The sequence below is a fragment of the Metopolophium dirhodum genome, chromosome 1, assembly GCF_019925205.1.
Source record: "Metopolophium dirhodum isolate CAU chromosome 1, ASM1992520v1, whole genome shotgun sequence".
Taxonomy (NCBI): Eukaryota; Metazoa; Arthropoda; class Insecta; order Hemiptera; family Aphididae; genus Metopolophium; species Metopolophium dirhodum.
Genome location: NC_083560.1, coordinates 74046842 through 74064244, shown reverse-complemented (window position 1 = coordinate 74064244; position 17403 = coordinate 74046842). Strand labels below are relative to the sequence as shown.

General features: G+C 28.1%; 1 protein-coding gene across 1 annotated transcript; it reads left to right on the top strand.

Annotated features, from left to right (window-relative positions):
• Positions 1-6012: 6012 nt before the first annotated feature.
• Positions 6013-16842, top strand: LOC132941436 (cyclin-dependent kinase 9-like). Its single transcript, XM_061009488.1, has 8 exons — positions 6013-6257; positions 8243-8324; positions 12528-12618; positions 12694-12860; positions 12939-13057; positions 13247-13523; positions 13587-13828; positions 16515-16842. The coding sequence occupies exons 1-8, from the start codon at positions 6013-6015 to the stop codon at positions 16840-16842; spliced, it is 1551 nt and encodes a 516-aa protein (XP_060865471.1).
• Positions 16843-17403: the final 561 nt, after the last annotated feature.

The following is a 17403-nucleotide window of genomic DNA, read 5'->3' as shown; positions in this document are numbered from 1 at the left end:
TCTTGTTTTACTGTATTAACTCCTGTGTATTTTATATAACAGTATAGTGTGTATATTTGTTTTTAAGGGTACTATACAGTTGTATGAAATATGTGGTAGTTAATACCTACTGTATTGTCAAATCTACTTATTTTTAAACTATTAATATGTATATGTATTTAAATTTAATGTTACACGCCCAATTGTATGTATTATGTCACTATTATAAATGTATTCTTTACCTAGCTCACTAATAACACGAGTTGCTATACAATTTCCCATAAAAAAAAACTGGCATTTTATTTTCTCATACTGTATTAATTCCTGTTTATTTTGTGGACCAGTTTAGTTTAAAAATGTATTTCAAAAGGACACTATACAATTGTACAAAATATACGGTAGTTAAAACCTCCAGGCATTATCTATACAGCAGTAACTACACTTATTTTGAAGCTACCAATATGTATCTGTATAGGGTTATAAAAATGTACCTTTTGTTAAGTACTTTTGCACTAATTATAAATTAAGTTTCAATTATTACAATTTCATGTTACGCACCCAATTTAATATATTATGTCCCTATTCTATATGTATTCTTTCACCTAGCTCATTAGCACACATTATTAGTTGTGTGTCTTAAAAAACTGATATTATTGATTTCTCATAAACTCCCATATATTTTGTAAAACAAAGTGTGGTTCTCCGCCGTACAATTAATGAATTATTTCTACAAACTTTATTAGGTAGCCAGTAAGTTACATTTTATCAATCATAATTAAAATGTATGCATTTTTTTGGAATAAATATTGTAGACAATAAAAATTAAATATTTGAAAACATTAAAAGAATATATGATCTATTATCTTCATACATTTGTTAATTAAGCAGGCTCTTGGGAATTAAAGAGTATATATTATTAAACAAATTGTGAAATCGACAACAGTGTAGTCCTTACAATATAGAATGTCAGATGTGAATGGATAAAATATTAAAATTATATTAACATATTTTAATATAAGGCAATAAAGATCACTATTATATAAATGTATATAAATTATTATTGTCTCTACAACCATCATTATATGATTAAAATATCAATGCATATGTCATAGTCATACTGTCATAGTTAACCTTCTTTACATGTTGCTCACATATATGCACTGCAGGGTGCAGCAATTCAACCAACTCGCTCAACGCCTCAACATAGTGAACTAAATCTCCATATTATTTACTCTATGACCCAACCACTACTATATGTGTAGTAAAATATTATAATATACACATACACCATAGCCCATTTCTACTTAGTTTTAAAGCATAATCAACCCTGTAAATAGGTAAATAAGTTAAAACAAGCTAAGAAGGTATGTAATATGTTTGGTGTAGGTACTATTTTCACTAATCTTGCAGTTGCATTGTCCTGGCGGAATGTGTTATGACAGTTCGTGTTATTTCCTCTATTGTTAGATTGTCTTCCTTGTTTCTGTTTGTTAAAGCCAATCCATTCAACATTTGTTGTGATATTATCGAGTATCAACTCTTACTTTATTTCTACACTCATACTTAAACGAATATTCGGCGATTAGGTACATAGATCATCTACAAATAGATTAACAATTCAACGTTTAATAATAAATTAGTATGTCGAAATAATGTGAAAAAAGTAATCATACCTACAAATTAATTTTATTATTATTAATTTTTATAATACCTTTTCGACTTCTGCTGAAATTAAATTCCGTGACTGCTGCTGCTGTTTGTCATACATGAGTCATGTAACATGACGTTATTTTCGATTATTCGTTTTATTTGGTGCCAAGTTAAACAATTACTTATCTTCGGACTTCGCCCAGACAGCATTTTGTAATGATTATATTATAATAGGTATTATTAAAATAACTATACTAATAATATTCGTAATTATAATGTTATAATTATATATTTAAACAAAAAATTGCTGTATGAGCGCGATATTTGTTTGTTTTGTTGCATATTTATAAATCCGTTACTTATAAATTTTAAAAATATTAAAATAGGTAGGTACACTAGTAGGTTCCAGGTACTCAATATAAATAGGCACAACAAAATAAATACCTATCTAACGTTTATGTTATTACCTATACCTAAATTTTTCAACGAGCAAATTGTAAGTACGCAGGTATTTTTTTTTTTTTTTGGGCGGGACAAGACATTTTCTTTGCTACCGTTTGCGAATTTGTTTAATAATATTTCGCCATTTACGTCAATGTCTCAATTACGTCAAATGTGTTATGACGATACTATAGTACATAAACGATACCTATTAACAGTATTAAAATCTTATGTACATTTCGGGTGAGTACCTCAGCGAAACTTTTAGGTGATGATAAGTTAGTAGCAATAGGTATTCTATTGGTACCGTCTACCGATAACATTCAACTATTCAATGTATGTACGGCTATAACTCGTACAGCTTGATCATAACAACCAAAATCATCAGGACAAAATCTATTCAGATCAAATAGCTTATTATACCTACATAAGATGAAAAACTTGTAACTAAAAATACTTAAAACAATAATATTTAACTTCTAAGATTTACGACTCAGGCATAAGCTGATACAAAATATACCGATATTTAGAGGAGGGCTGAAGTTCATTCAGCCCCCCTCCCACAACAACCCATAAAATACGCACCTATACAGGTTTATATTATATTAGGATAACCAGAAATATTATGAGGTATATAATAAAAATATATAACAATATTATTTTAATTATATATATTAATATTATTTAATATTATATAGTTCACGGCCCAGTTCCACGTTGCGGCCCATGGGTTGGGAACCGCTGTAATTAGGCAATAACTACCAGGCGTGGCTCCAATGGGGTAGGGGCACTGGAGCCATGCCACACAGGCTTTCCAAAAATTTTAATTTTTTTATACATATTCTCCTTGTGAACTGTAAAATCCCTATTATTTAATTAGATACCTAACAATTTTATTTTGCCTGAAAAATCCATGTTATGATATTAATATGAGGTGTGTATCATAATATAAAAACGTATCGTCGGACTCTGTTCTAATGTGGGGAAACAACCATTATCAGTCGATACTCAACACAGTCATAAAATTGTAACATGTTTTCATATTAGGGCTGTTGAAAGCGAACCATTTTTAAGGGGTTAGATTTAGGCGATATTCTATATCCTTCATGAGTCATGACTCATGAGTCATGAGATATGTGTAACTGTGTGTGTAGTGGCTGATCATTATAGTGTACTTGAGTTCTCCGAACGCTTTATTTAATTAAAGATAACCTACGGTTACTTCTTGGAAACCAGTAACGTACACCAGTACACCACCGCAGTCACAAGTCACTAAATTATTCAATCAAATAAGTTTCAACTTACAAGTCCCCAAAAGCGGAAGAAAAATTCATCCAGTTCCAAAAGCTTGATTTTAATTTTGAAAACATATTTGAATTCCTTATTCTATATTCTAGGTTATGTTGTTGATTTTCGTAATAATTTATTAGGATAATTATCAGTTGTTGTTTTTAAATTTTTAGCCATTAACAGAGCGTTTAGAGTTCATCGAATTTTGTTTGTTCAGTTAAGTGTAGGTTTTACATTAATAGCACGAATATTCGGCTAGGGAGACGTTGAAGTAATAACTTCCTAGATTTTGTTTTTATTCACACTATTATCGTTTCTATTCACCCCGTTTTTTGGTAATATAATTAGTTATATCATTCTATATCATCATGTTTGAACTTCGGACAACCAATATTAGGCTTACCAATATTTACAAATAAAATATTTACATCTGTTGATCAAACGAATTAACAAATACATTTTTTATTTGTACAACAGAACGTGGGAATGCGGGATTGATTACTAGCATTAATTGAGAATATTAGATCAAACAATTCTGGAATTTTATTATTTATAGCCGTATAGGTATTATAGGTTCTCGATGCTGGATTTGGTACATACCTATTATGTATAACCGCAAAAAACATTAAAATGTGCACTTATATAACCCGAAATTTCCAAAAATACTCACTAAAAATGTAAAAATACAAGTACTTAAAATGTTGTTAATTAATTTCAAATATTTGACATTAATCATTAGTACCCAGACAGTAATTTTTTGTTTAATAATATTATTATAACATTATAATAACGAATAATATTAGTATAACGTTATTATAACACTATTATAATATTATCATTACAAAATGCTAACTGGGTAAGTAGGTAATTTAAATTTCAAGAAGCAACACTTAAAACATATTATATTTTATAGTACCTATATGAACATAAAAAAAGAATATATTATTAGAGAAAAAAACTAGTGTTTGTAACGTATTATAATAAACCAACTCGCATAAATATATGTTTTCGATCGTCGATCATTGATTACGTTTTTACTTGTTGTAATATTTTTCTATAATACATTGTCTAGTTGTCAATAATAAGTACCTACTTATTATACGAGCGTAGAACCATGTGAATACGCAGATATCTTATTCTTCATTGTGTTTACTATCTATATTCTACAACAAGGGCGGATACAGGAGAGGGGAAATAGGGGCAATCTTCACCGTTTACATAAAAATGTTATCAAATTATCCATTTGTAATTTGTTTTTAAATATATGTAAATGTTTATCCTATAACTAATAATTTTCAATTTTTTGATAAATGTCAATACAATTTATTTGTTATGTCAAAATGCTGGAAAATGTAATACTCTTATTACAATATCAGCTTCAAAATATTAAATATTTAAATATTTTAAATATTTTAAGTTCAAATGTTGACATAATTTATCAAATTGAAACTTACAAATTAAATTGTTGTTAAAAATTGTATAAAATGTTCAACTTTATAATATTTAAAACAAAATACACGTTTTTTTAAGTTATTTTGTGTTAAAATTTGAACGAAATTACATATTAAATAACAAATAACGATTTTTAAATTAAAAATTTTTTTTTTTCATAAATAAATAAGTTTATTGTATAGGTACGTGTGTCTGTGTAGAATCATCTCAGGACACTGTCAGACCTCAGTAGACAATTTATGAGCGGGCCCTGTAATATTGCCGACTATTAATGACCGTTAAATCAGCCACTGATATTATATCATTGAATTCAAATTTAATACCATATATTATAGTGACCCACTTGTAACCTACTGTACAATAGAGCGACATCCACTTACCTGCTTTTTATTAATTTAATTTAACAATTAATTGTCTATTAATATCTATATTGGTAGCCGAAGGCCATAAAAGAATTAGCAGTGGGCTGTAGTTTTGACATCCCTGATTTACGTCATATATAATTGTTATTACATGTTAGAACACTTAGAGCTAGATATATTTCCAATTAGTATAATAAAGTAGTACAGTATGGACGGACTTTTATGTGACCCAATAAAGTCCCGGAGAGTTCATTTAAAATGAACAGTTATCCTATCGTTCGCTGGTCAAATCATTTTATAAGCATAAAAAATCTATAATAATGTTCATTATTAAAAATTAGATATGATTTTATTATAATTTTTAACACTGGGCACTGACGGTTTCAAAATTGAAATTATATTTTAAATTTTAATGTTTAATTTTAATTAGTTTAATTAACGGGTTAATTATTTATTAGTTTAATATAATTTAATGTTTTTCATTGTTAAAGCCGGATCCTTGGGTACATGGTTCAATATGATATGCCCCCACTTTTATCAACATCTAACGAAAAATCGCACCACGGCGCGCATAAGTCACCCAAACACGTTCGTGACATTAGTCAGTGCATATACTCTGTTCAAAATAAGACCGGACCTCGGCGGCCGAGTTGTGCGCATGGGTTGTGGCTTATTTCTGCGGCTCGGCCTGACACGTGATCTATGGTGGGGGAGGTGCCTGACCGTCGCGAACGAAAACTGGTTGCCGCCGAGGTCCGGTCTTATTTTGAACAGAGTATAGGTGTCAGAGAGCCGCTATTTACATTGAATGTTGCGCGAGATACACTCGTTTGATGCCATGGCGAGCAATAACAAATACTCACCTAATTCACAACAGTTTTCAACTGGATTTATAAATTTTATGAAGGGTAACTATATCGAGTCACCGGAGCCGCCGTTGTCACCGGAGAAAGTTACCCCACACCGAAACTCTAAAATAATGAATGAATATATGGACCTAAAAGAAAACCAGAATCAGTTCTGGGACAAGAATGTTGACAAAAAATACAAATTACTGTCAATAATCGGACAAGGAAGTTACGGGTAAATATAATTAAATTTGTTTTTGTTCTAATTCAATAATATGCTATTGTAACCCATAGGTTAGGTTAGTTATTAAATATCTACCTACCTGTTAGATACATTTTTAATTAAATCTGGTAGTTATATATTTATTATCTGATATTAATGATTTTTTTATGATGACATCAATGATTTCCGTAATGAAGTTCTACATAATGCATTTGATAATTTTACTCTTTGCCCATTTATTATTGGTATTTTAAGATACTTTGTCTAAGACTTTATCACATAGGTACATCAAAAAATATTGTCCAATTACCACCATCGTTTATTTGTTATATTTTTCGTCCAATGACCCTTTCATTTGTATTTGGCAGTAATGTGTCAAATTGTAAACCAGTCGAATGCCCTAACATTATCTGATCTTACATTTCTCGTGTCAAAGAATGAGGTGTATTACGATGCATCAAAATAAATTGATTTAATTGAGATCGTGCTGTTGAACATTTAAACAATAAATTTTTATTATTTTAACTGCTAATTCAGCACAACTATTCGATTCTGGGTGAAATAGAGCTCCTGTTATATATTATCTTAAACCTATACTCTGTTACAAAAGAGAACATACAATGCGGCGACCGGTTTATGGGGTGCATCTCCTATTATAATATGTACCTCCAGCTAAAGGTTAGGTATGCGATGGCTCGTTGAAAACCAGTATACACATGTAGTGTCAAATATGGGGTTTCATCGATTCCGCCAGACCTTTTTATACTTGGGTATGAGGTTTATCGATTCCGCCAGCATTGTTTCCGTCAGTGCAGGTAGTCTAAAAACGACCTATCGATTCCGCCAGGGAAAAAATAATCTTCCCGAACATTTTAGTTTTATTTTACTTACATAGCTATATTATAAATATTATATGAAATACCTGTATAAAATTGTTATCGTTATATTTGACTAAATTTGTATTTAAATTAATTATTGAATTATTTTGTTGATATACCTATATTATTATTATTGTAACATTTTATTTATTTAACTATATTGTATTATTTCATTAGTTTGGCATCATTCCATTATAAAAATAACATTGTAAAACTTAAAACTATGTTTGACTAAATTAATTATTGAATTATTTTTTAGATATATTATTATTATTATAACAGAAATAGGTTGACAGCAGCAGTTGCCAGGTCCAGGTAGAAATTGGTAGGTGGCGGAATCGATAGGTTGTTTTGAGACTACCTGAACTGGCGGAGTCGATACTGGCGGAATCGATGCTACATTGGCGGAATCGATAGGTCCCCGTCAAATATCAATGTCACCTGTTGACTCATACGCTAACCGTTGTTTACGATATTATAAAACTATTAAGTTGACGTTCCAAATAAATAATAAGATCAATAGTTAAAATGTATACAAATTACGCGCTGATGATTAGGCTTGTTGTAAAATTATGTACTTCAAACAATCATAAAAATTTAATTTGAATTTCTTGTAAGCATTTTTTTTATTTATAAGGGTAGACAAACTTATGAGGAATCATGTATTACATTTTGAAATCCTAGATTTAAAAAGAAATTTTTTTTTAAATTCTTATTTTAAAATATTTATGCTAATTTTCGTGATTTTTCAGTATTTTGTCAATTATAAAAAAAATTATGACTAAAGATTTTCAATATTTTTCAAACGCCAATGTAACAATATATTAGAAGCCTCATATTAAATTTTCAAGCTCTTTTAGCCTACACGTACAATTTTATTGACATAAATAGAAAAAAGAACTAAAAAAATGGAAACTGAAAATGTCTGTAAACAGTTCAAAATTTTGAAAATTTTATCGTGTATATAAAATGCGAATATGAACAACCAGTGAAAATGTCCGTTTTTCCTTAATTTGTATTTTGTTTTTAACGGCGCTTTTGAAAACCTAGTACCTACTATACATTAATTTAAGAAAATATTGAAATCCTCAAATGTATAATATTATATATTATTTTCAGTGTAGTGAGAAAAGCACAAAATATACTTTATCAAAATATAGTTGCTATCAAAGAACTTCTTTATCACAATACAACAGAAGGAGTAAGTTAATGTCTTTTTGTATTTCATAGTAACTATGTAAATTGTACCTAACTATAATAAAATAAAATAATTTTCGGTACCTACCAATACAAATAGGTACAATAATAGCAGTTATAATTTACCAAAATTCAAAGTTGCGGATTCTAGAAAAACATAATAAACTTACCTATGCATATTAATATATTGGACATTTTAAATTATCTTAACACTTAATTTTATTGTTTAATGAATTGATTTATTGCAAAAACACATAATAACCAATGCAGATAATTAAATCTAAAAAAACATCAACCATTTATTTTGTTTGGTTTAAACATACTAACATTCAAAATTCATACGCAGTTCGGATGATGCCTTGTGAACTAATTGTGGCATATTTCGCATTGTTTTAAATTTCAAATAAGTACTTACTAAAAATTATAGAAAAACGGAAAAAATCAAGTGAAATTAATAAAAAATATTATTTAGTTATCTGCAGATAATCAAATATCAGTTTTATTTATCTAGATAAGATAAAAATATACTGTGTGCCTATTTATTTTATCTAGATAAAGCACAACACTGATTATCGATACAATAAATATACAAATAACTGCAAGTCAAATAGTCTTCCGCAGACCCCAATTTATTTTTTATTTTGATTGTTATTACAATTTTAATATAATCATATATAAAAATAATTTTATCTACTTAGTTACTCAATAATATAATAGTACGTACCTTGTACCTATATCCTATAGGTAATGAGTCATCAATTGTTATTTTCATGACATTGTCATTTCATTTGGTATTTTTATTTTATAATTTGACCATTCCTACACATATTTAAAGTTTAAACTGACATATATTAAATTATTATTAATATGTAGGTACCTACTTAGTACTTATGTAGCATTATAGCATTATAGCAATATAGTTAAATAGGGAAAATAAATTTGATAATATGTATACGTTTTGCCACATTGGTAAGAATAATATTAATACATTATTATAAATATTATAGCTAGGTACCAGGTACCAGTGGCGTAATTAAGAATTTTTATAGGGAGGGGATAAGCCATTGAATAACATACTTAAAAGTGGGGCCACACCTCACTTTAAGGTTTCCAAAATTTGCTCACTAAAGGCTGTACAGTTTACACTTTAAACACTTTAAACACCACAAATTCTACATTAAATACCAATCAGTCATTATTTTTAGTGAATAACGATAACACATTGATTATTATTAATAAAATCTATAATAAATTTCAATTTTTAATATATATTCAAACAATATTATTTGAGTTTAGACTCTATATTAATTATCTCACCCTACTATGACCACCAATGTCCTCTTATACAATAATACATTTAGTACAAAAATAATATAGTACTTATCATAAATATTTAATTATAATAATTATTAATTACTAATTAGAACATCTAACAATATAAATTATTACTGTTAATTTGATAAATTAAAAATACTAATATCAGACTAAGTACTTATACGTTCATAGTTTGCACTTATAATACAAAAATAAGAAAATACGAATGTTGATTTTTTCAAACAAATAAGAACGCTGATAGCCTGATTACGTGGAATATACTGGACCAGTGTTTCTTATGTCCACTTTTATCGTGGAACCTCTACTTTTTTTTTTTAGTTTTTAGATTCTTTTAGTTTCAACAATACGTTATTACAGTTCGATTATTAGAACCCCTACTTTGTTTCAATAAGACATTGGTAGGTATAGTCATTTTTAGCGTAATTTTAAGAAAGAATATAAGACAAACAAGACTTCTAAATTCTAGGGTTTCGTGGAACACAGTTTCAAAAACCCTGTATTAGACCATTCCATAGTAATATAATATAATATTGATTTTGATATTTTAGTCTAAAATATCTTGTTTTGCAAATTTACAATTGTTCAGTTATGAGTAATACACCCGTGTCCAGCTGGTGGACCGCACACAGAACAGCTGAAACACGATAGAATAGGAATCGGATAGAAATCGCACTACTCGACATAGTGGAGTTTCAATGGTGTAAAACAGGATATCAATTACCTTTCGACTGATTTTTTTTTACTTTATTGACAAAACTAAAAAATACTATAATGTAGTAAATACTAAACACAATGTAGCGTCTAGATATATGTACCTATTTTCTAAAATAATAAAAAAGAAGACCAAGTGGAGGATTAAATATATTATACTATTATTATTATTTGCTATAGGTAGACAGGTATTTATTAACATAATCTATATATATTATACATATAATATTATCGAGAGGGTCCTGACTGACTGATCAACTTAGAGCCTATACCTAGTTTATATTGAAAATATAACAAGTACCTACTATATCCAATCCACCACGGGTAAATTGATTATCTCGAACCAATTAGTTCACGTAGTTAGTAGTTACCGACGACGATTTTCCTGTAAACTGAGATACTGGTACACTAATATCAAGATACAAGCTATATTTTATATTTTCGTATCCATTTCATGAAATGAACAATTTTTCTATAATATGGATCTATAGTTATTGCATATTTTCATCAATGTATGAAAATTAGATGATATACGTGATATTTAGTTGGTTAACTAGGTATGTGAATGATTTTTATATTAATTGGGCCAAAGATTTGTATTTTTAATAAATATATATTTTGTACAAAATGTATATATAGGTACCATATTTCTTCTAATTATAATATTAATATAATATATAACCAATTGCAACCAATTAATAAATTAAAATAATTAAAATAATAATACCGGTATATCCATTTTTTTCGGTTTCGTTTTTGATTACGGTTTCGGTTTCGGTTTTAAAACGGTTTATACCGGTTTCTGAAATCGGTTTTGAAAACGGTTTCAAGCCCTGGTATTACTACTTAAAAAAATACCCCTATTAGATAAACATCAATAATTCTCGAAACAGTCGAAACATTCTTACGTCCATGAACTTGGCCCAACTACTTGGATAAATCTATATGAAAATTGTGCTAATATTCTGCGAGTATCTTTTACACAATCTACTAGAGAGTGAGCCAACTTCATGTAGCTCACTCATTTCACCCGATTTAGTCGTGATTGGTGTCAAAAGCTTTTTTGTGATTTGCGAGAATTTGCGAGCTTGGTCCCGGAATTTGTGGGTCAAAGTTATCGCAAGAAATTGACGACACACATCATTCTCCAATAAACTATTTCTATAGGTAGCTATTATTATTATATTTGAATTTTTGCTTTGTAAACAAGGTAATAGTCGTAGAATCATTTACTTCGTGTTTGTATTTTGTTACCGAACGACGTTGGCGGCTACAAGTACAGTTCATAATATTTCTTTAATAAAATAGATAATATCTATTACGTATTGTAACTATGTAAATACCAAATAAATATATAATAAATTAGTAAAATATAATAATAATAGCTCATTGATCTGCTGTGAGCCGTAAGGAATATATTATTTTTAATAACATAAAACATTAATGTAATTTGCGTCGTCAACTGGCCGACAATTAGTGTTAATTTAGGACCATTTTTTCCTACGTAATATTTATTTTTTGTCCAGAGATTATCAAGTGATTTTGTACTTTAATATACTTGTGTAAAAATTAGCCCATGCAATTTAAAATACCTATTAAAATATAATAAAACAACTATTTTCTATTCTTTAAATCTATTAAAATCTATTTCTTTATATCAGTACCTATACTCTATCCAGAATAATAGATAGAGTATACCTATATTATGTCGGAATTATTGGACGACCCCCCCACCCCTAACAGAAAAAAAATGTAAAATACGCCACTGTCAATAATCCATATTATATTAAAATACTGTAACACAAATACATAATAATATGTTTGTGTATTATAATCACCTATAAAAGGTAATAAAAACAAATATAATAGATAACTAATTACACATGAGTTTGTCTGTAAGTAAATTCCTAAAATAATGACTGTTGAATTTATATTTTAATGAATAACATTTTTATTTTCAATAAATTCCTATTTATGCTGTAATCTTATATTTTCAACAATTTATTAAAAATATATTATTATTGTCAAATAAATAAATACATACAATGTAGATTCCAAATAAACCAAAACATAGATATATTTTTAATTGGTAATTTTTTTAGTGATACCTATTGACTATTCTCTAATATTAATGATGAGTGTTATATTTTATTAACTTCAGTTTCCGATCACTGCTTTAAGAGAAGTTCGAATATTACAAAAATTAAGACATGAAAATATCGTCAGATTGATTGAAATTTGTTATAATGAAGGTAAATTTTATTTGAGAGTGATATAATTTTATAAGTACTCTATGGAATTAATATAATACAAAATATGTTTTATAGCGAAAGAAGAAAATAATTATCGATCAAAATTTTATTTGATACTTGAATTCTGTGAATATGATCTAGCTAGGTTACTAAATGCTAAATATGTACAATTTGACCTATCCGAGATTAAAGAACTTATCCGTCAATTGCTCAATGGTCTGCACTACATGCACACAAATAAGGTGAATATATTCTCCACATAATGACAATTATATAAATGTACGTAAAAATAAACTAATGATATGTACCTACCTAAATAGATTTTACACCGTGACTTGAAAACATCAAATATATTGGTTACAAACGAAGGAATTCTGAAAATAGCAGACTTTGGTCTATCCCGTTCATTTAGTATACCAACAAAAGATAAGCCCAATAAGTAAGTACAAAATCATTCATGCAATATTTGATAATAATTTACTTATATATCTAATAGAATAATAGTATATAATTATACATTATTTTATTTATTTAAAGATGAATCTTAAATAATGATTTAGGTAATTATTAATTCCCAATTAGTACTCATTATAATAATGTATAATCTACCATTATTATTTCCATGCAGATATACTAATCGTGTAGTAACACTCTGGTATCGCGCTCCTGAGTTACTGCTTGGTGAACGTAATTACGGACCGGCTATAGATATGTGGGGAGCTGGATGCATTATGGCTGAATTTTGGACTCGTTGTCCAATAATGCGGGGTTCTTCGGAGGCACATCAATTAAAATGTATATCATTTATACGTGGGAAAATAACCCCAGAAGTTTGGCCAAAGGTTGTGAACTACGATATATATAAAAATATAGTACTCCCAGAAAATTATAAAGTTTCAGGAACGGTAAAAATTTAAATTATTCAAACTTTGTTTCTTAGACTTAAACTATTTAATATTTATTTACAGGAATGGAAGCACATTATGCATTGTATTTCCAACGTGCATGGATGCGATCTTCTTGAAAAATTACTTCATCTAGACCCGGAAAAGAGATGTGATGCCAACACAGCTTTAGACCATGACTTTTTCTGGACAGATCCCATGCCAACTAATTTATCAAATACCATGTCAAAAATTCACATAACATATAATTATGAGTGCAGTATCACTCAACGTGTTCACAAAAATCAACCAATCGGCAAACCTCGGCAAACTTCTATAAACAATGGTGTTTCAACTTCGGGCCATCCAAATCGTATTTTCTAAAAAAAAGGCTATTATAATATTATTTATAGCTTAACTTGAAATTAAACTTGGAATATTACATTTTTTACCCCCTATAAATTTAATATTTATTACGATCGAATTAAATATAATGTTTTTACTAGAGTTATATTAGTTTGGAGGATAAAAATGTTTTGACTCAAACATTTTATTTATATTTTTTTATCCACCAGTTAGTAGTTACACATTCTTCACAATATTCACGTTTTGTTTTACATTTAAAAAAATGTGCATGATATAGGTACTTATTGACATAATTAAGCATTTTTAATATTTACAAAATTACAACACAAATTGAAAAATGTTGAATTATTAAATACCATTTGGAAGGATTCATATTGTAAAATAACTTTTGTTATATGCTGTGTGCCCCATACAAATGTTTTTATATTAATGTTAAATTAATAATTAATACAATTTGTAAATAATATGAAAACCCAATATAGAGACTGGTATTTATAAAGTACCTTTAAATAAGGTACCTAGTTAATAATTTTTTTTCCTAAACTTGTAGGTATATAAAATGTTTAATTTGCATAAGCTTTTTTATGATAGATCTATGTATTTATGTAAATCATTAATTTATATACAGTTAATTAATACACAATGCTGCATTTGATACATTTTTGATTTATCATTGTTTTACTTATTTTTCTTTTGTTTAATAAGACTGTTAGAATTAAGATAGTACAATTGTTTACTTAAGTTTGAATTAAAAATAATTTAAGACTATCAGTATATGTAGTAACAAGAATCATACCTATTTATTATGTATACATATCCAGACAAATATTATGCAAATAATTTAATATAGGTACTTTGAAATGTATTTTTATACAATTTTTATCAGTACTGCTATCGATTATAATATCATAATGAGAGTTGGTACAAGAAATATTACTATTAGACTCAAGTATATTAAGCATGATTTATTATACATTTTGTCAATACGTGTTGATATTTATTTTTAAACTTTTAATGTACTTATTTATTTTATTAGTAACTTTCTTAACCACTTTCCATAAATTTCTGATAAATTACTACAAATAAATGTATACCATTATAGTGCAGTGGTAAATCCAATAATCTAAACAATGTCTAAACATATTTCTGTCATTTTTAAATCTTTTTTTTTGGGAGGGTCAACATTATTTTAATTTTAAAAGTATATTATCGTTCGTGTTTGTGATTTGACATTAAACTTGATTTGTTTTATTGAATTTTTATTAGATGATTTATGATAAAGATACCTACATTTATTTGCTGTACTACTAATCTATAAATAACGTGATTTTTTTAGATTATTTGTGAATAACAAACATTTTATTGTAGGCACTTGATTGTGTTAGAGTTTATACCTTAGATCAATATGGCGGTTATTTTATTGCTAATTCGAACAGGGTTTTTTTTTATACTTATTGAACCTAAGTCCTAACCTATTATAATATCCTTGTATAATGTATACGAACAACGATTCTGAGCGAGGACACGTTTTAAGTCTTAAGTCTCTAGTCAAGTCTCTACCACTTGTTATTGGGGAAATAGTTGGTCTTGAGTACCTAAATAGTGGTTAAGACATAAGTCCCATAAGGGAGAGTAAAATATTGTCTGTCCAATTGAAAAACTAAAAAGAGTTAGTAAATACACAATAGTTATATTTTTGATTTTTAATTAAATTATATTTATTTTTAGGGACACTTGTTTAAATTTTTAAATTTTTTTTGTTTGCATAAATGTATATATACATTATAAAGTATTGTAATAAAGATCTTTTTGGGGTAAAAACCTGTTTTTGGATACAACAATTTTAAAAATTGTGAGGTTTTAACCTACCATAAATGTGCGGTCTTAGGAGTCAACGCATTTACTATTTACTTTACGCATTTTATATAATTCAAATGTGGCCATCCACATAATTATTATTTTATTTGTGGATTTACCATTTTTGTTCGTGTTCGGCGACAGCGATAATAGGTATTATTCTTTGAATTATTATTATTATTTTATTATTTTCAGTGGCGTTCACCGTGTAAAATATATTACGAGTGATTACTTGAAATTAAAATCTTTTCTTTTTTTTCTTTTTGATATAATTAATTTGAATATGGCCATCTCCACAATACTTACATAATAAAGAAAATGTCAAAGAATTAAATATGATTAATAAAATTAAGGTGGTCTGTGGTAATAGGAAAGCATGCAAATTTTGGTAGTAAAATTTTAGATAACAGGATTGTGATGTTTCACAAAACAATCGTTGTAGTCGTGATAATGGAGGTAGTATTGGTCCTTGGATAGTAGTCGCGATAATAGTTGTAGTCTCGTATAACAGGAAAGTACCGAAAAATATGCAGTCTCGTCGAAAAAAAATACGCCCCTTAGTACCTGAGTACTTACAATTTGCTCGTTAAAGACACGTTGAAAATTTAGGTATAGGTAATAATAGTTATTAGGGTTGCCATACGTCCCGGAAAACCGGGACTGTCACCGGTTTTTGACTTTGTGTCCCGGTGTCCCGAAAACATTTTTCGGGACGTCTATATGTCCCGGTTTTAGGAAAAAATTAAAATTGTTTAATTTCTACAATTTTATTTTTAAATGTTTTTTTAGTGTGTCAATACACGATGAACAACACTCAGAACTTTTAAAAATTGCTCAGTATGTTTTTGCAATACCAGCCCACAATGCTAACGTCGAACGTGTATTTTCTTTAATGGAAATACAATGGACTGACGAACGAAATCGTCTTCAGCTTGATACCGTGGAAAGTATTATAATGTGCAAGTACAATTATAAAAAGACTTGTTCCGAATTTTACGAGTATGTTAAAACACAGCCATCTTTACTTACATCGGTTAAATCATCTAAGAAATATGAATGGTACAAAGAAAATGAGACAGAAGAGCCCAGCCACCCCGGCCCAAGTACAAGTAAATAAATAAAAAATGTTGTTATTTTATAATTATAGTATATTAATTTCATATTGTTAAATATTATAAAACAATAAATTTTAAAAAAAATTTTACATTGTCAATTTGTTATAGTAATAAAGTGTATAAGTTATAACACTATAACCTATTGTAGTATTGTGTCGTTATTTAATACATATCCAATGGCGAATATAGTTCAATAATATTTCTAAATTTATTTACTATTTTTCTGTCTGTCCCGGTTTTACTTGATGAAATTATGGCAACCCTATGAATAACCTATACATAGGTATTTATTTTGTTGTACCTACCTATTTCTATTACAACTTACTAGTGTATTTTAATAGCTATTTTTAAAATTGATGACCGATTTATAAACATGCAACAAAACAAACGAAAATCGAAGATAAGTAAAATTTTAACTTTGCACTAAATAAAATGAACAATTGAAAATAACAATGTCATGTTTAACAAACAACACTAAACAGCAGTCACAGAATTCCCACAGTCGGACATAACTCATGATGGATAATATAGAATATTGTCTAAATCCGACCCCTTAAAAATGG

What these genes read in the sequence shown, in the direction of transcription:
- LOC132941436 (XM_061009488.1), top strand. Translation starts at nt 6,013, where the DNA reads ATGGCGAGCAATAACAAATACTCACCTAATTCACAACAGTTTTCAACT. An exon ending in ATCACAATACAACAGAAGGA is followed by an intron (nt 8,325 to 12,527) that starts GTAAGTTAATGT and finishes TATTAACTTCAG; the next exon opens with TTTCCGATCACTGCTTTAAG. An exon ending in ATTATAAAGTTTCAGGAACG is followed by an intron (nt 13,524 to 13,586) that starts GTAAAAATTTAA and finishes ATTTATTTACAG; the next exon opens with GAATGGAAGCACATTATGCA.